This window comes from Protopterus annectens, chromosome 3.part0 (assembly GCF_019279795.1).
Source record: "Protopterus annectens isolate FY-2018-M chromosome 3.part0, PAN1.0, whole genome shotgun sequence".
NCBI classification, from domain to species: domain Eukaryota; kingdom Metazoa; phylum Chordata; order Ceratodontiformes; family Protopteridae; genus Protopterus; species Protopterus annectens.
In genome coordinates, this window is record NC_056731.1 from 368334382 (window position 1) to 368355869 (window position 21488).

Genomic DNA, 21488 nt, shown 5'->3' on the forward strand with positions numbered 1-21488 from the left:
CTTTAATTTTGCTAAAGGTTCTTGGTAAGAAGATTGTCTAGCAATAACAATTAGAGCTGCACTCTGTCATGACAAATTATTAGAGGTATAGTACTGAGTTTTCTTTCTTCTTAATGCTTAAGCCTCTGAGTTTCAGAATTTAAGATCTAATGTGTTTGCAGAGCCAAAAAAAAGAGATAATGGAGACACTGAACAGGCTTTTTATTCCTTGTCTGCTTCTTATTTTTTCTTAAAGAATAATGAAGAAGGCATCTGGACAATGAATGTGAAATACATTTTCTTTATAGTTTTTATATTGTAAACAATGTTAAGATTTAATTAAGTTATTTGAAAAAGAATACCATTTCAAGCTTGACACAGTAAATGTTAATGAGCCACGAAGGTAATTTCAAGTGTGTATTTAATGGCTTTCTTGGGTACTGAACCAAATAGTTAAATTTCATGGTTTTGTTTGATTAACTGAAATTCTAACAAAGTAATGCAGTTGTGTGTTTAAAATGACAGACTATGTTTGCTTGTTGCATTATTGTAATTGCCAGCAGAGTACATGATATCTTTGGCTAGTGAGTTACATTATCATTAACAGACAACAGATGATTAGCTTTAGTATTTACAGCAGTGGCTGACTAAAAGAATAGTTATGGTGTACACCAAAAAGCAAGACAAGACAAACAAAACAAAATAATAATAAAATCCAAGTTGTTCAGTAAGTGTGATGAGTTGGCTGTCTGACAGAGCCATAGCTCAGAGTCTGATGTGTTTCAGCTGATATGCTTTGGAAAATATAATTATTTATGCATTTATCTTTTTCCTAACAACCACAAAACTATTTTTGATATTTTGATCTGAAAAAAAAAAAACAATAAAAAATAAAAAAAATAAAGTAACATTTATTTAAAGGCTAATGTGTTAAGAAATCACAAAAAAGTATCACATGTGCTTATGTGCAGCTCACAATAAATAAGTTGACTTGAATTTAACAGAGTTTCTTTTTTGAACATTTTGTAGGTAGCTATATGGAAACTTTTGTTCATAGAAAAACAAGTACACAACATGTGTTGTTAAATCACAGTGCTTTTCCAGAAAATATTATATTGTTATTATAGCCAAGTTGTTTTGTACATGTGCATGTGTATACATTTTCCCAAAGAAATGTACTTTTTCAAAGTTATAGAAAATTACAGATTTGCATTCATGCTTTTTCAGCAAGAGTTCAGTAACATGTTATTAAGCAATTTTAAATCCCTTTGAAAGAAAAAAATCAGTAAAAAGTAGGTAACATAAAAAATCAAGGTTTTGATCTGTTGATGAACTATTTCCAGTACTTCAAAGTGCAAGGGTTGACTTCTTTCACCCTCATTATTCTATTTTATTTCTAGTTACTGTGTAATTTTAAGCAAGTCACTTAACTAAACTGACATATAAGTTACAGGTTCTAGCCCTGCTGCAGCAAGTGTGGAAATTCTGTCAACAGGAAAAAATATCTGTATTGATGAATCTACTTCCTTATTTAGTAAAGCCTACAATCTAAATATACATTCCATATTACAAGATAAATGACTTACATTTAAAAAATGAATAAGTGGCAATGCATTTGAATTTATTGTGTAAACCCAAGCCTTAATAGTTTTGTTTGTGTCTAAATTAAAAGATAAAAGCATTCACATCATATATTTCTTTAACCAGACTAACAGTACCTAGCAGCAGAAGCTGTGATGTCATTGCAACTGTTGCCGGGTGTGTGTGTGTGTGTGTGTGTGTGTGTGTGTGTGTGTGTGTGTGTGTGTGTGTGTGTGTGTGTGTGTATGCTACACAGTTCATCCCTATACTAATTTGTAGCTGCCTGGCCAAAGGATGAACCACTTGCCTTCCCCTAGAATGTTGTCATAGCCAAGGCTTTGTCCTTATAATACACAGAGCTTCCCTAGTTCAGAGCTTGTCTGTTTTAAATATCATACAGCATGACAACTTAAACATTCAGTCTTATCTGTGATGGTCTCCAGTGACTATTTGGTGACACTACTTGAGATTTAAAAACAGCTCATCGTTTAGAGCTTTTTGTTTCAGTTTTTAGTAAACAGTCAGCTTAATGCATTTGTTCTCTGGAGGAATACAAATGCATGCAGGTGTGACACATTCATCATTTTAACAGCACACACACACACACACACACACACACACAGACACACACATATTGCTGCAAAATGTGTTAAATATACATAATTAAGAAACACTGATTTCTCTATTTGTTCACCCTTAAGGGATGCTTACTAGTAACACAATGTAGAATCTACCAGATCACTGGTATAACTGGTATATTTACTGTATGCAGAAATCTATCAGAGTATAGCATGTCAGGCCTAAAAAATATTTCAGGAGAGGCAAACATACACACAAATCCAGGAAATAATATTCCTTAAAGTAAGACTTTCTGAAGCAGAAGTATTTTCCTCTGTATGGCATGCACAAACAGAAAAGGGATTAGACATTAGTTAATTAATTAAAAAATCAATATGAACATTGATTAGAAGTGTGTTTAGGTCATGTGATGTTACTATATAATGTCTGTTGCTTTTAAAGTTCATTCTGTCTGAAGAAGTCTTGTCTAAGATGAAAGTGCTTACTGAATGTTATTTCCATTAAATCTAATTTTATATTATTTATGTTCATTTTTTTAGTAGTATGCACAAAGAGTATTTTGTCAAAAATATGACCTATTTTATAAAAATGCAACTGACTAAAAATGAATAGTACAATTATGACTGCAGATGTTTTAAACCAAAAAATACAAAAAGAGATGATGGAGTTAGCAAGTTTACCTAGATGCTGCAGTTTATTATAGTACTAGTCCTAAATAGTAACTCAGGTTTTTGGGACTGGAGTGTATAAAAACAATTGTTTACAGTCAATCCACTGCTTTTAACTATATTTGTGAAGTACCTAACTTTGCGGAACTGCTATTCCACTCTCTTCATCATTCCTAATCGTCTGGTCTCTAAACAAGACATAAAAGGATGAGAAAGTAGAAGAACAGCTTGCCTTTGGGACCGTTCAATTCTATCAATATGCTGAAGTGAAATAATTAGGAAAATATCAGCAATTCCACCCATCTCAGAAATACAATTCACTTTAACTAATGATGCATTATTTTTTATTGAGACTTGTTTATATTCTACAGACATTTTATTAACAAACAGCTTTTTCCTAAACTACTTAATTGCTACTGTTACGACCTAAAGCATGATCATTGAATATATATTAATTCATTGCAGAAACCTAAACTCTGCTTAGCACTTACACTTGTTTATTATGCTGGCCTGCCCACATAAATATATCAAACACTTGGGAAAGGACCTGCCGAGAGATAACTTTAGAAGCTGAAGAAAAGTAATTTGCTCCCTACCCCCGCCACTTTACAGGATAAGAAGGCTGATGCAGAGATTGTATCACATGGATCCAAATATTGTTTGCGGCTATTATTACTTCAACTCATGCACCTGTTTGATACCAAAGTTCAACCTTTTTTACTGAAAATAAGACAAACAAGCAGGAATGTACGTGACCTCTCATTAGCGTTTATCTGTCACCTGCATGTCCTGAGCCTCCAATAATTCAAGCACCAGAGGAATCCTAGAGAAATTAATAAACTTCAAAGTATTAACTGAACTACCCAGAACTTTTCATTTTGTGAGATCCAAAGGACTTTGTATTTCTACCTAGTTGTAGACTGAGACCCTTGTGCATCTTTTGATGAAAATATGAAATTAATCATTAGGTACTGGCAACTGCATTTTACTACAAAAATATAGAATTAATCAATCTAATAGTTATATTCTACAGACTTAGCATTCAAATTAAAATTTATTTATTTATTTATTTACATTTGTTGACCGGGAGTGTCTGACTGGACGTAGGTCCATTTTCAGTGGAGGCCCGGAGAGAAAAGCTCCACAGTTAAAATATACAGACATTAATTACATTTGATTTATATAGCAATTAACCATTTGAACAACATAGCAATTAACAATTACAAACATAGTTACAGATGAAGAACATAGTACATCAGTAGACAACTAGAATCTTTATCATCTGCGAAGTACATAACAGACATTAACAATTGTTACAATAAGAAGTTCCTGCTGTATAATAAGTAGTTAGGCTTATGAGCATCTGAGCTTGCTATAATCAAGGTAGTTAGTGGGGTGGAAAGAAAGGTAGTAGGTGGATGGGGTGGGTGATAGAGGGGGAGTTGCAAGGGCATAGCCAGCATGTTTTAGGTGCGCTTTAGGTAAAGTTTTGAAGTGGGTGCATGATGGTACGGAGGTAATTGTGGGTGGGAGGGAGTTCCATAATTTGGCTATGGCGCAAGAGAATAGTGCTTCTCCGGCAGAGTTATTGGCTTTAGTGACCTGTAAGTGATTTTTGTTGCTGGATCTTAGTGGTCTGTTGGTGCGATAGGGTTGGAGTAGATTCTGGAGGGATGGGACTTTTAGTGGATGGTTTACTAGTTTGTGGGCAAGTGTGAGTTGATACCACTGAAGGAGGTTAGGGAGTTCGAGCCAGCCCAGTTCAGCAAGTGAGAGACAGTGGTTACTATGGTAGGATGCCCCTGTGGTGAATTTGGCGATTTTGTTGTAGCAGGTCTCTAGCTTGTTTAGATCGCATTGCCTTAGGTTGGTATATACTTGCTGCTTTGATGAGAAGCTGCTTATTTCTGTATAATGTTCCTAGTTAATGTAAAAGCTGCATTATTTTCAGTTAGAATGGTGCTATTAAACAGCTAAAACTGTATTTTACATGCAAAGACAGAGCTCATAAATGGTGACCTGGGGACAACAACAACAATAAATGATTCATCTTTGGCATATGTATATTAAGGTATTAGACATTTAACCACATTACTGAAAGAAAAAGAGATAATTTAATATGAATAGCATAGATCTTGGTAATAATGTTATTTCAAGAGTAAACATTCTTCTGTAATATGGAACAGTAAAAGCAATATGAGAACTACAAACTAAAGTGCCTACTGTAAAAAAAATGAGACCAGTACTATTAAAATAACCATTATGACAGCAGTGTGTTTTTGAAAAAAAAAACAATGATGACATAGCCTTCAGCTTCATATTCGATGGTAAAGATGGAGAGGTGCTTTTGGTTTATCACGAATACTGTTCTTATACCAAAGAGACACTTAAAAAAACATTTACTGGTAATTAAATAAAGTTTGTTATTAATAATATTTCTAATACTTATTTTGATTGCTATATTGATGTGAAGATTCCAGAAACATACTTTTGAATGCAGTAAAGACTACAAAAATACAGAGGCATACATCATAAGGCGGAGTAAAATAGCATATAAAGTACCATTCAAAATTGTATGTATCAATAATCATATATGTTATCATTGTACTACAACAACCTAACTCAGCTTCATTCATGTTACATATTTTGGTGTTGGCATAGAAATTTTTATTTTAAATTCAAGGTGAAGTGAAGTAATGCCTAACAGACTAGTACAGCAATATTCAAAGTGTAGTCAATGGACTATACAAAGGACTGAGTATGTGTTAAAACGAGTTAAGTTTCATGAGACATTCACAAGAAGAAAATGTGGTCTTTGATTTCTGATTTGTAACTTATGAAGTACGTAGTCTTGTCCAAGATTAAATACACTACAAAAATGTACTACATTCTTTTGTTAAATAAGGCAGAGCTCAAATCCTTCCTCCCCTTATATACATATGGTGTAATAAATTTTCCACCTTAAAGCTTCAAAAAGTATCTCCGTCTGAGTTATTAAGTAAGCTATGGTTAAATGTATTCCTCAATAATAAGAAACACACATTTTAGCATGCTGTGGGTTTAGTAGCTATTAGAGAAAGCCATTTAAAGCTGCGCCACTTACTGTTTTGTGTAAATCTTTATTTTCAATTAACTGGTGCAGCAACTGTAGGGCAGAACTTTCACATGCATAATCCTGACAAATATTAAGAAAAGCAACGATAAACCAAAGAAAAATGTTGAATATGAAATACATACACACACACACACACACACACACACACACACACACACACACATATATATATATATATATATATATATATATATGTATGTATATTTATATATATATATATATATATATATATATATATATATGTATATTTATATATATATATATATATATCTATATCTATATATATATATATATATATATATATATATATATATATAGTGGTGCAGCCTTAGCGTTGCCACTTCACAGCAAGAGGTTCTCTGGTTCGATCCTTGGCTGGGGTGCCTTATGTGCGGAGTCTGCATGTCCTCCCTGTTGTTGCATGGGTTTCCTCCGGGTGCTCCAGTTTCCTCCCACATCCCAAAGACATGCTGTAGGTGGATTGGACACTCTAAATTGGCCCTAGGCGTGAGTGCGTGCGTGTGTGCCTTCTGTGGAAGGTTGGGCACTGGGCTGGCAACTTGACACCATAAAACTCCACTGCCAATCATGAGTGGACAGGTGATCCACTGTGGTGACCCCTAACCTGGAAAAGCTGGAAGAAGATATATATATATATATATATATATATATATATATATATATATATATATATATATATATATTCACTTCATAATCTCGAAATACTGAAATCTCGAATTTCAGTATCTCAAGACCATGAAGCCCAAAATCCGTAAAGCTGAATCCCCAGAAGCACGAAATTTAAAATCGTGACTTCTATACAAAATATACCGAACACACAGACACAAACATACACCTCCCTACACATGCACAAACACAAACACCTACCCGACACACAAACACCTACCCAACATACAAATGGGGGGGCAAGCCCCCCTGCACCCCCCCCTACTTAAATATACTAACTCTGAGGTTGCACTACACAGACAAACACACAAAAACACCACTACTCAAGCTACATTCCCCTTGCACACACACATCACACTAGCAAAACAGATGGACATACAGTAAAACCCCTACCCAAAACCCATAAAACACAAATACTTGCCTACAGCTCCAACCATCCACTCACATGTCGCAACGCCAGAACTGCTAATTCAAAATCTCCAAACTTCGGGATTTTAAATTTCACGCTCCTGGGGTTTTGTTATTCTGCCCTTTCGCCTTTCTGGTCTCAGGCTACTGAAATTTGGGATTTCAGTAGTTCAAGATTCTGAACAGAACCCATATATATATATATATATATATATATATATATATATATATATATATATATGTATGTTTGTGTGTGTGTGTGTATACATATAAAATTGTACGTACACACATACATATGTATTTGTGAGTGCAGGCATATAGATGCACGTTCTGAACAAACACACATGTAAATATACATAAGAGGACAGATTTTTCAAAGTTGTACATGCTAATACTCTAGTATGCAGTAGCAGTAATGTGATGACGGTGATATAATCATACTTCATCGCTCAAAATAACTCACTCAGATACTTTAAAGCAGCTCAGGGGCTGTGTAAAATGAAGTTGTATGAAGTGTGATACAGGCTTCAGTGTTCTAACTAGCTCACTGGCAGTAGTGTAACTCGATTAACTAGGGGAAGTAGGCAGTATGACATACGTCTCAACAGTTTGGTCAGATTTTCATTTAGGTATGCTGATGAAACTAAGGCCTTTGTAAGATCTTCAGAATGCCATTACAATTAGGCAGAAGAAACAAGGCCTATATTAAGCATGGCTACAAGTACATTTCTTCTCAAGTATTTGATCACCTAATCAGTGTAAATGGACATTTTCTTCTTAAATATTACACATGAAGAGAGACCAAGTGCAACATATACAATTGCAGTTAAAACACAGCAAGTAATGCAGATTTACATTTTAGACACATCTACAGCATATGGAAGGTAGAAATGTGAAGTTTCAGTATCTACTCTGCACTGCTCTTTTATTTTTACCAACCTCTACCTCTGGGTATCAAGCAATACAAGCAACTAGTTATCTACAGAAGGCCATGCCCTAAAAGTTTAGTACCAACGGGACCTGTATGCTCTCTTTGTTTCCAATCAGATACTTTAAACTCAAGAACAGATTTTTTTTTCTTTTTAAACTACAAAAATATCTCAGTATTAAATAAGATAATGGAAGCATCCAACTTTCAATTGATGCTTTCAAGGAATTTAGCAGCACTTATTCCAAATGTTGTGATCTGGGTCATTCATATCTGCACTGATTTTGTTTAAAATAAACTGAAAACTAAAAATTAAGATGCAGTTATCTGAATCAGTCATACATATGCATGTGAATAAAAGGTATAACACATACATATGCACACATACATATATATGTATATCGCATTTCTTTTGGGTGAAAAGTAGGCAATTAAACATCCTTATGACATGAATTGTTGAGATTGGATTCCTACATGCAAGGAGCTAAAGGAGGACATGCACTCATACCTTTTAACCCTTTCACCATCCAAACGTGATGGAAGATGCATGACAAATGGGTAAAATGTGACAGATAATCAAATAAGACAAATGCAAGTTCAAAAAAGTCGACATTAAGAAATGCTGGCCACTAATAATATAATAATACTCCGAGATTAACAGTGATTATGAACAGTTGTGCTAAACAGCTTCTGCACACTTCATTCAACTTTGAAAACTATAATACTTGCCAGAAAATGTATCATGCATCATTCAATGTTTGATCCTTATTTGTGTATAAGTAAGGGTACCATAATGAATACATCAAGAGTATGGTATTTCTGTTTTCATCCATTCTGTTCTGCCTTAGCACCCAAACCTGACAACATATTTTTTTTATGTCATCAAACTATGCTATTATTAAGTTGCTCAAAAAGAACAGCAGTGCCATGCATGTAGACTAATCAGTATATATCTTGCTTCCCTGTTATATTTACCAGAATTCATAAAATAGGGAACAAACTAATTTATTTATTTTTATTACAGGTGGTAACTAGCTAAGTTAGGTGAAGCAGGAACCCTCTTCAGTCATGACCCAAACCAAGAGACAGTAAAAAGTAATGCAAATACCATATTTACTGAACATACGGTAACATTTTCATCAGTATTGCAGGAAATGTATAATCTAGAGCTGTGTATAGTGATTTGGTACTAATACTTATATTTCTTCAGGTATTACTGTTTAGTAGTACCTTAAAAACATAATTTAAAGTATGCTGTCAATATTAGAATCAAAGTGTCATTAGATATTATTTAAGAAACATGAAGGGCTGCAAAACGTGGAACCAACTGAAGAAAAATTACATTCTCCAATGTTTCACAAGCTTTCAAGGCTCTTTAAAGATTTTGAGGTCAATGAAGAATATTAAGTTCTACATATAAACCAAGGGACTCTGTCAGGTAAAATGAATTTCACAACATAGAGTGGGATAGCTGATAAGAGGCATGCATTTTAAAAGCCACATACACAGCCTGCTTAAGTTAGTGAAAAGGTGTTACCTGGTGAGTTCTGAGGTGAGGATCCAGGAGAACAACGAGGTGAAAAACTGTAGCCGGGATGAAAGGCACCCTGCAGAGGAACGTAGGACATAATCTCATCGTCAAAGAGGCTAAAGAGAAAATAAATTCCTCTCATCAGGGGACAGATACAGACATAATAAACATGCAATGTGGCTGTGAGATAATGGAGCATAACACATGAACAGTCAAGCAGCCATGATTTATGGTAACCCGAATACTTAAGACAGCCATATGCTGACAATGTCAAACTCTGAACTAATAGCATTAAGAACGCCTGCATATAATTCCATTGTGTGGTCAAAGGCAATATTTTCAGCTACTCTGCTTCAAACTATTGAGTCACATGTGAGACGATGGAGTCACATAAGCACATCCCCACTTCTACCCCACCCAATCCTCTATTCTCATAATGCAACTATTCCTGAAGACGTCAGAACATGGGAAAATAATTTCTAGCATTTTGTGACACCTGGGACCTAAATCCATTCTGCCATGTGGGAGGGGTTGGAAAATGGTGGGAAAACGGTATAATATGATATCTAGTACTTGATGGTTAGTCAGGCAGTAACCATATGTCTTTATCTAAAGGAAAAGCACTGTGGGCTTTGCCTCCTTTAATCTGAGCAGTCCACATCTCTAGAAAGGCTTACCTATGCTTTTTGTACCACATTTATTCAGGACCTGGACAATGTTGTGCAACAGATCATCTTTGGCCTTGGCAGTGGAATTCCATGTCTAGTCAGTATTGCAGGCCACAAAAGAAACTCATCTTTATCCAGAAGAAGTTTGTCATTTGTGGACTAGAATGGCAGCACTGATGATATCTAATATGAAACACATAACGTCTGCCCTGAGATAGAAGTTATCAAATTGACATGTGTCTTTGTACAATGTTGACAACAAGTCATGAAAATCCCAGAAATACACTGTTATGCACCGTGCTCCTAGTTAAAAACTGGCCCTGTTCTCATTCAAAACTAGGATAAACAATATCCCTAAATGTGAACAAGTACATTTTCATTCCTTATACCTCCTTACTCTCCCTTCACTTACTTCCTTATTCTATCAAATTTTCCTCCTTGACTTTCCCTCTAAGCATATCATAGGTCTGTTTTTCTCTCACTTCATATTGCAATTCCTGTTTGTATTTGACTAACTTACCTTTAATTTCTCTGCAAACTGTCTAAAGTTTCTATAAATATTAAATGATTGTCATATAACTTGTATCTATTCTTAATCAATGTTTTCATATTATGTCTAATTTGGTATCATTATTTAAACTGCAGATTTTTTTGTGTTGTTTTTGAAGATTGTAAAATTATTGTTCTTAAAATGTTTTGTAATAATGTGGAGCTTTTCTCCCTGGGCCTCCACTGAAAAAGGGCTTCTAAATAGTTAGACCTTTCCGGTAATCAAGTGTCAATAAATAAATAAATAAATAATTACATAAATAAATAAATAAATAAATAAATAAATGCATTTTACGGGCTGATCATCTTCTGAACTGACTATCCATTATGGAGAAACCATATATTCCAGTGCAGTATGTTTACACACCTGCACACTAAATCTGCCTATGACATCATCAAAATATCAGGTACAATCCAACAGAGTATAAAGTAGCTTGTGAGAGTTTACTGACAGTCAAGAAATGACTGCACTTCTTGCCCAGCTGATTATGTCTCTCCATATATTTCAGTATGGTTAAAACTACTGGCAGATGTTGCCTCATTTTATTTATTTATTCACTCATTCATTTATTCATTCTTCAATACCAACTTTATTCTACTCATGGTTGCGAGGGAGCAGCACCTTGTCACAATATTCAGCTGGCATAAGGCAATCATCGACACATACACAGACATACATTGGACATTTATATAGGAAGTTTGGAAAATGGATGATTCAGCTGGCTGCATGTCTTTGCAATATGGGAGAAAACGGCAGCACATAGTCCAAACCTGTGGATATAGGGAGACCAGTTTCCTAACATCTACAACACTGTGTTTGGCTGGCACAATCTTAGAAAATAAGCATTATAAACACAGAAAACTAACGTTACATTTAATACACCTGAAATAAATAAAAACAGTAAGACAAGACGTTTGTGATAGTTTATGATAGTTTCATACCTGCAGTTACAAGCACTTGACAAAATGTTTTTAAAACAATGACTCAGGTCTCTAATGTCACAGCCTGAAAATTATTATACATATGTGCCCATTAGATTTTGGGGTCCCACTAGTCATAATTGCTTCTTTTCAGGAGTGAACCTGAAATACTCACAGTAATCAAACTTAAGACCCAAAGGGTGAAGCTTACTAGCAATTCATAACCTTAATCCTGTGATCTGAACTCCAGATTACGTGACTGTCAGACACTCACAAATGAATGATTCAGACAGATATGACATGACACCAGTATTTCATGTCCAGAGCACTCATCCTGGTGGGGGATGGACACAGACCTAAAACTATGATGTAAAAAATGCATGACAAAGGAGATTGTGATAGCCACGGTCTAGATTTAATAATAATTTTATTAGCTTTTGAAATGGGATGTGGCAAAATAGAAAGCAGGAGGTTATATGAAAGCTATGGATTATTCTTGAGAGGCAGATGTTACTGGAAGGAGGATAACTTGTTTTTTAATAAGCGCTGCTAATTACAATTAATAAGAATTATTAATACACTGATTCTGGCTTTAAGAGCACAGAGTTTTCCAAATCTTGACTTACCAAATCAAACCCACCGAGTACTGGGGTACTCAAAAGTCAAAACTAAAATACAAGAGACAGGGAGAGACAGAGAGAGAGAGAGATAGACAGAAACAATTTTGCAGTAGAGCATACCTTCCTGACCCCCACACCACAATATCTCTGTTTATACAAATTCTGATATTGCTGAACTTTGGGGTAATGAGACAGAGAGAGAGAGCTTTCCTACACCATACATGTCAAAACTTCTGCACTTAGCTTTACAAGTATGTTCAGTGAGTCAGGAACTTGATAAGGTTACATATGTGAATTGTGAGTTGACAAGAAATTCATTTATGCAAAGCTGTACTACCACTATCAGTTCTTGGGAGGGCAAGTCATTTGAGTGGGATATGACAATATATACAGTGGCATATATGTGAAGCCTGAAGACAATTCTTGATAAACAAACTTTGTCAGTTACATATTAAAATATGTTTATACTGCTTTGTTAACTCAACAAATTTCACTGGGGTTAATTTCCCAGTTTACAATGCGTAAGTTTTCTGATATGGCTGTCAGAATTTGGGCTCCCAATAACAATTTCATATGAAAGGAACAATCCACATCAGATAATGACAGTATTCTACATGTTCATAAATGGCAATTTCTAAATCCATTACAAAACAATATTTTTACAGACAAATAATACTTTTAGAAATGCTGTTTACCACTTTCATTACATCAAAGTTGAAGACCGACTCTGCTTTGCAAACTTTCCTCGCATAATCACCCATCACCAAACTTCTAAAGACACTTTGCAGGTACAGGTTTAAAAATTACAGCACTCTGATTTTATAAATTTGCCAGTTGTGACCTATAACATTGAATCACAGCTTAGAAGTCTTGTGAAAGTAATTTGATAACTGTAGTATGAGCAGAGTGGATTTCTTTTTAAATTTAGATCCATTTCTATACAGACATAATGGAGCAGAACAGGAATACATCTGGAATGAATGGAATATGTTGAATGAGAATGTCAATAAAACAGCACTGAATAACTACATATTCATCTTCCAAACAGTTTACCTTAACAGCATCACTAGGTCAGCATCGCAAGACAGTTTCTCAACACCATGTATTCCTTCTGTCCGGATGTAATGTATTTTCTCCCTGTGAAAATATATAGTCAGTATAAGTAAACAAGCAAGCATACAATAGAGAGATATGAATATTTATTCATAAGAATCTGGACCAAGGTAAACTAAAAACTGGATGAACAGTGAAACTGTAGTTATTAAACAAATAATTTTCAGGAAATGTTTATGACTTCATCAGAATTTATGTCTGAAATCATTTCATAATACTGCCTACTGACACAAAAGAAATGTGCATACACACACACACACACACACACACACACACACACACACACACACACACACACACACACACACACACACACACACAACATCAAATATCACATTATGTGATAGTACGATATTCAGCTGATGGCCACATGGTTAATAATGTAAAACTGAATGAAACTCACTTTGATCAAACAGAGCTGACTGTAAGAATACCCAGGGCCGGTGCTAGTATTTTGGGGGCCCCCAGCAAGTTTCAAGTTGGGGGCCCTACCCAGGAGAATATAAAAAGTTTGACCATATTGCTATCATGCCCCCTTCCCTATCAAGCTCATGAAGCACCATTTAACAATCACTGTGGAGTATTATTACATTCAGACCATTAAAAAGACTTGAAATGTCAAGATAAACACTGGCTGGCATTTAGTACCAATGTTACATTATGACAAGCCCCTGTACCACAGTAAGGTAGCCACTCACAATGGTACACACACACAACGACTGGGACTGCGCAGTGGTGCAGCAGTTAACTTTGTCACCCCCCCCCCCCCAGCAAGAGGTTCTCTGGTTCGATTCTCAGCTGGGGTGCCTTCTGTGTGGAGTCTGCATGTCCTCCCTGCGTTCGTGTGGTTTCCTCCCACATTCTAAGGACATGCTTCTGCAGCATTTCTTCCTGGGCCTCTGCTAAAAATAGGCTCTGTCCTAGTCGGACTTTCCCAGTCAACTAATGTTAAATAAATAAAATTTAGTACCAATAAATTATGACAAGCCACTGTACCACAGCAAGGTAGCCACCCACAGAAGTTCACACACTGACTGGCATTTAATACGAATGTTACATTACAAGCCCCTGTACCACAGCAAGGTAGCCACTCACAAATACACACACACACACACTGACTGGCATTTAGTAGTAATGTTGTTACATTATGGCAAGCCTCTGTACAGCATCAAGGTAGCCAGTTCCGCAGAGGTACACAAAGACACCCACACAGACTCCCTCACACAGGACAGAGACACGAGGCAGACAGTTACACAGACTCGCAGACAGGACATAGACACCCACACATGATGGACAGCACTACAGTAAGACTGAACATTAAGAATTTAAAATACTGGGCTTATGAACTAATAATGATGCTAGAATAAGATTTTGCAGTAGCATGCATTGTGTGACCCCACATTTTTGAAGAACAGACCAACACTAACAAACATCTGGACATTGTGCAACATTCTCACAGCCCCTACCAACCTCCTAACTTCTCAGCATAATTCCAAAGCTGAAAATAACTGCAGAACAAAGGTGTAACAAAAAGGATAGTTACAAACATTGCTATGATAAACTTAGAAAGATATTAGAATAACAGGGATTGCATTAGCATTCATTACAATAATCAGTACATTCTGCAGAACTCTCATAGTCCCCCCAAAAGTCTCGGCACAATTGAAGAGGAGGTACAAACAAAAAAAAAAACAAGACAAGGACGTATCATTGGGGTTTAAAACATTGTGATTATGAACTAATAAAGATGGTAGGATGGTAGAATAACATTTTTCCAGTAGCATGCATTGGGTGAATTCACATTTTTGATGACTAACAGACCAAAAATACAGGTCAAACATCTAAACATTGTGCAACATTCTCACAGCCCCTACACCTCCCGTCTAACCTCACAGCTTAACAATTCCAGACAAAGCCCCAAAAAAAAAAAAAAAAAAAAAAATGCAAAACAAAGGCATAACATCAGGGATAGTTTGAAACTTTGCTATGATCAACTTCGATAGCAGAACAGGGGTTGCACTGGCACGCATTAAGACATCAGTACATTCTGCAGAATTGTCATAGCCCTTACCCCCCCCCCCCCCTTCAGTATCTCAGCACAATAAATTTGGATGAAGTGAAAGTAAAATAAAAACACAAAGGCATAACATAAAAAACAATGTGCTTATCAGCAAATACCGATACTGGAATAACAGATTATGAAGTAAAATGCATTACGTACCCCACATGTTTTAATGAAAATAGATAAATACCAGGCAAATATCTGAATATTGCACAACATTCTCACAGACTGCAACCCCCCTACCAACCTGTCAGCACAATAACTGTAGACAAAGCAAAAAATTATCATAGAACAAAGGCGTACCATCAGGGATAGTTGTAAACGCTGCCGGTGTACACAATACTAGTATAACAGGATTTGCATTAGTATACATTAAAACAGCAGCTGTACATTCTGCAACATTGTCACAGCCACTAACTCCCCTCCCAACCTCTCAGCAGAATAATTCTGGACAGAGCAAAAAATGATCATAGAACAAAGGTGTAGCATCAGGGATAGTTGTAGACATTGCCGGTATACATAAAACAAACTAGCAGAACAGGGTTTGCATTGGTATACATTAAAACATCTGTATATTCTGCAGCATTCTCACAGCCACTATCCCCCCACTACCAATATTTCAGCACAATTGTACACAAAACAAAAATGCAATATTGAATATTCTTATGCGACTAGATAAAAAAACTACATAAAATCTGGACATTAATTACAAACAAGCCTTCCTTCCTCAGACTCTTAGCAGAAGAATTCTGAACAAAGATAAAATAAAACTGTTACAACCACAGCCCCCCCACCCACACACACACAAATCATCTTAGTGTAACAACTCTCCCTAGGCACCCCCCCAGCAAAAAATAAAATTAAAATAAACCCAGCAACTTACCTTTTCTGCAGTTGATAGAAGGCTGCTACTAATCCTCTGCTTGCTTCTACTACACACAGACCAGACCTGTTCAGCACTCTTAAATTGCCCTCAAAAGGACAGTTTTTCAGATCTTTTAGAAATTGCCCTTACAAGGACAGTTAAAATAGAGCTGCTTTGCTGGTCCCAATGTCGTTCCAGCAAAACCTGCATCCTCCATCCATCCTCACAGCATACCTCTCAACATCTTAGCAAGAAAAATCTGGACAAAGCCAGAAATAATAGGGGTACAAAGGCTTAAAAATAGGAACGCTTTTTTAATATTGCTTATATAAACTTACAAACTTGCTTTCAGACTTCACTTTAGCATACATTTTTCTGAAGGATATAAAGTCTAAAACTTAAATGTATCTTCTATTTTTTGTGACTTCAGTACTCATTACTGTATAAGAAAACCACAAATTTTATGAAGAACAAACCAATAAAAATCTGGGCAGTTCAGATATTTGCCTAACGTCAACAATCAAAAGAACTGACCCAACAGTAATTAATGTTTCTCTGAAATGCACAAATGCCTGCTCCTGCTGTTAAGTAAAAGTTAACAACATAGTACCTAATACCTGCAGCCACCCGTTAAGTAATCTCCTGCCATTTTTCTAAAATGTAATCACAGTGTTAGTTAGAATATTCAATGACAGTGTGACAGACCACATATTAAGGTAAACCCAATCAGGAAGCTAGAACTTGCTTCTTGATTTCTACAGCCAGTTAGGTCCCTTGCTTTACTGAAGCAGACCTGATTGAGAGCAGCTAACAAGTAAAGCAAGGGACCTGATTGGCTGCACCCATCAAGGAAGCAAGTTTTTTCAGGGGAAAAAAAAAAGTGGAATCGCGCAACGGTGCTGCCGAAACGAACGAGGCACCAAGCAAGGAGTGGAAGCGATTTTGAAACCCGTGGCTGCTTCATATAGGGGCCCTCATACGTGGGGAGATAATCGGGGGGCTCCCTGTGGCCGCGGGTTTGGCGGGTGCCTAACGCCGGCTATGAGAATAGAGAAGTTGGGAGGGTGGCCTAATGGTTAAAGTGTTTGCCTTACAAACATAAGGTACAGGGTTTGAATCTCACAGGGGGATAATTGGCTAGGCTTAAAATGGCTCGCAAGGGCAGTTAGCCTAGTACTAATCTATGAACCTATGAACCTACCCATATGCTACTGATACAGAACAGAGATGATTGCAATAAATAAAGAAATGCAGGGAAAGAAGCACTGCTTGCGTGGTGGGTGGGGATTTGCAACCACTTAATATGGACTCTTCTGAACTTGAATCTAAGCTATCTGAGCTGTGTGTGTGTGTGTGTGTATATATATATATATATATATATATATATATATATATATATATATATATAGTATACAGCTATTCTATACTTATATGGATTCACTTCAGAAGACTGAAAGTCCAAAATCTTGAATTTCAAAAGACTGAGACCAAAATCCTGAAAGTTCAACAGACTGAAAACTCAAAATACTAAATCTCAGAATACTGAAAACAAGATACAGAAACAAATAGCAGACAAACCATATTACTTTTCTCCCCCATGCTCCACACACCCCCTGCTACTTAAATATATCAACCCCGAGATCGCACTTCACTACACTAACATGGGTTATGTTGTAGTATAGCAAGTTAGATGGGAACATGACTAAGGTTACAACAGGCAGTCGTGAAATGCATAATGGTATGTTTGCTATTTTGTTCTGTAGAGTGCGATCTCGGAGTTGATATATTTAAGTGGCAGGTGGTGTGGGGGGTGCAGGGGGGCTTGTCCCTCTGCTTATACTTGAAGAAGTCGTAAACAGTTTATCTTTTATTTGTTTCTGTATGTAGTTGTGCTGGAATATAGTAAGTGTTGATATTCTGTGTGTTTTCAATATTCTGAGATTCAGTATTTTGAGTTTTCAGTCTTTTGAAATTCAAGATTTTGGGCTTTCAGTATTCTGAAGGGAATATATATATATATATATATATATATATATATATATGGGTCAAATTAAAATGATCTAAACTCAAACATATCTAGACACAACATACTAACATTTCAGTTCTACTAATAAAGGAATTATGCATTTTCCCACTGATGTGGGACCTTGTAGTTGGTATAAATAATTAGCATGTGGTGTGGAAGGTGCAGGGGGGGTCTTGCACCCTGCTACAACATTGCTTTTAGATATAGATAGATTTTGTCGATATTTTGTGTTTTTAGATATTTTTGAATTTAGATTTTTTTGTTTATCTTTTCTGTTTTGATCAGCTAAAAATGTGTTTTGATATTTGTGAATTTAAATAATTTCAAGTTGCACCGTATATATATATATATATAGGTTTACCATGACAATGTCGCCGTGCACTTGCACGGCTATGAAGTATTCGAACATCAGATGTTCGAATACTTCATAATGCGTAGTCATCTGAGCGAATGTTGTAATTGCGAATGGACTGTGCATTCGAATAACAACGTTCGCTCATGGGAGCGGATCATGTACAGCGGACAGGAAATACATCCCTTTCCTCACTGTAGTGCGATCTCGGAGTTGGAATATTAAGTTGGGGGTGTGGGGGCACAGCCCCCATTAGTGCAGGCGCAGCCCCTGCATACGCTGTGTTTAGGTTGGGTAGTTCTGTGTATTTGGCAGGGTGGGCGTGCTCTGTGTTGCCTGTATTTCACGCTGTTTCGGTTATTCCACGTTGATCGACTGGGAATGTCGCGATTCGACGTTTGACATTTCTGTCCGGTTTACGGCCTTCTAAACATTCGGAAATATGTCCTTTCGACGTATTATTTCGGTAATTGCTACCTTATTTATTTTAATTTTCGAAATGATGATAGTAAACCATATATATATATATATATATATATATATATATATATATATATATATATATATATATATATATAAAATGTGTGTGTTTGTGTATATCCACACATTCAGGACAGCTACTTCACAGGCAGGGACTAAAGGTGGAGGTGTCTCTGTTTACATCAAACATAAATATACTTCAAGGCTGGTTAAACAGGACAATCCACTTGAGCTGCTCTATGTTCAAATCACCATAGGCAAAATCCAATACCACTTCCTTGCAAGTTATAGGTCCCCCTCTATGACCCAGGAAACCCATACCATGTATTTAAACTTATTAGAAACACTAACCATCCAACTCAATATCATATTCATGGGTGACTTTAATTATCCCACTATTAACTGGGAATCCTGTATGACACCAAACATACATGCACAGAGATTCCTGGATTTTGTAAACACAAACTTCTTAGACAAGATTGTCAGTACAACAACCAGTGGTGCAATCATACTGGGTCTAGTCCTCACTAATATGGGAGAGAGCTGCACACCCCCTACTGTAATGCCTTCCCTGGTAAGTTCAGACCACAAAATGGTCTCCTTTGAAGTAAAAATAAAACCTGGACCCCTAGCTAAACTTGGAATATTTAGGAACTATTCTAAGGCTAACCTCCTGCTATTAAGTGAGACCCTAGCAAAATGTCAAGCCCCCATAAACCCTGAGAACACTGTTGCCTATGCAGAACTGTTCACAGAAACCCTGGCAGTTGTACCCACCCAGAAGAAGTACATAACTAACTCAAAAAACAAGCCACCCTGGTGGAATCATCAATCAGTAGACCGTATAACAGGAGGAAGAAAATCATGGCAAAACTTAGGAGGTGCAGCACCCAGCAGGATAAAAACACTCTCATCAATCTAAACAATCAACTGAGAGGACAAATAAAGTCTACCAAAGCCAAATTTGAGGTAAGTTTGGCCTCCCAGTCTAAGGGCAACCACGAAGAATTCTTTAGCTATGTCCACAACCTCAAAGGCAATACACAATTGTGTGCAGATCTAATTGTAAATGGAGCCACCTATACTGATTCAGAAGACATAGCAAACCTTCTGGCTGATGAATTCAGCTCCAACTTAACCCCTCTTTCCCCTCAAACTTCCCTCAGGAAATATCAAATATAACTCCCCCTACTATTACTTAACAGTTCCTTAATGCTCTCTGTAAGACCAAGAACACTGCATCAATGGGCCCAGACAGTATCCCAGGATGCCTTCTAAATAGCATGAAACATGACCTATCAGGGCCTCTGGAATTGCTGTTTAACTGTAGCCTCCAAACAGGTTTTGTGCCTCATAAATGGAGAAAGGCAACAGTCACCCCTCTGCACAAAGGCGGGCCATCTACAGACCCTGGAAACTACAGACCCATAAATCTCACTAGTATTATATGTAAAGCCATGGAAAGAATTATCATGGAGATGATCCATAGAGAAACTGTAAACCTCCAGGTACTTTTCGTCAAGGGCAGATCATGCCTACTCAACCTAGTGGACTTCTTTGAGAAGGTCACCAAAGCAATGGAAGAGGGCAAAATTGTTCACACTGCCTACCTTGTCCTGGCCAAGGCATTTGATCCAATACCCAACTTGGGCATTGCTGACAAACTCAAGAGGTTAGGTACAAACCTGTATGTCACCCTGTGGATAGCCAACTGGCTCAGACAGGACCCAAGAAGTTAGAATTGGGGAGTCCACCTCTACAAAGAGTCCAATCACAAGTTGAGTCCCTCAGGGATCAGTCCTTGGACCGCTCCTTTTGGCATTTACTTGTCAGAAGTCAAGGCCAATGTCAGTTGTCTCTGGCTGACTAAATTTGCAGATGATTGCAAATTAGGAGCTGTCATTGAATCTCACCCTGACACAAATGTTCTCCAGGAGGGGCTGTCATAGACAAACAACTGGTGTCAGAGCCACGGACTACAACTAAATGCCAAGAAATAAATAAAAGTATCCTTTGGGAAGTCATGCATCCCTAGTAACTATGATACTGATAACACACCCCTTAGAGGTGACCCAGTAGTCAGGGACTTAGGGACACACATAGATAGGAATCTACCCTTCGACCATCATGCGTCTACAGTGGTGAGGAAATCATTCTATATTGCACAACTTATAAACAAAGGTATGACATCTACATCCAATGAAGTTATTGTTTCACTGTATCATTGAGTACAATGTCCCCCTTTGTTATGTACTTAACTAGACATTTCCAACAACTGGAAGTCCACAGAGGTTCCTTACTAAAAGAATACAGGGTGTAAGTAAAATGTCCTATGCAGACCGCCTCAAGACCCAAG

At 36.7% G+C, this 21488-nt stretch overlaps 1 protein-coding gene across 1 annotated transcript in view; it reads right to left on the bottom strand.

Moving 5' to 3' along the window:
* Positions 1-21488, bottom strand: part of HECW1 (HECT, C2 and WW domain containing E3 ubiquitin protein ligase 1) — a 2794797-nt gene that overhangs the window by 615853 nt on the left and 2157456 nt on the right. Inside the window, exons 19-20 of the mRNA XM_044065592.1 lie at positions 13288-13371; positions 9483-9592 (exon numbers count right to left, since the gene is read on the bottom strand). Coding sequence (XP_043921527.1) covers positions 9483-9592; positions 13288-13371 — 194 coding nt within the window. The remainder of the gene's footprint in view (positions 1-9482; positions 9593-13287; positions 13372-21488) is intronic.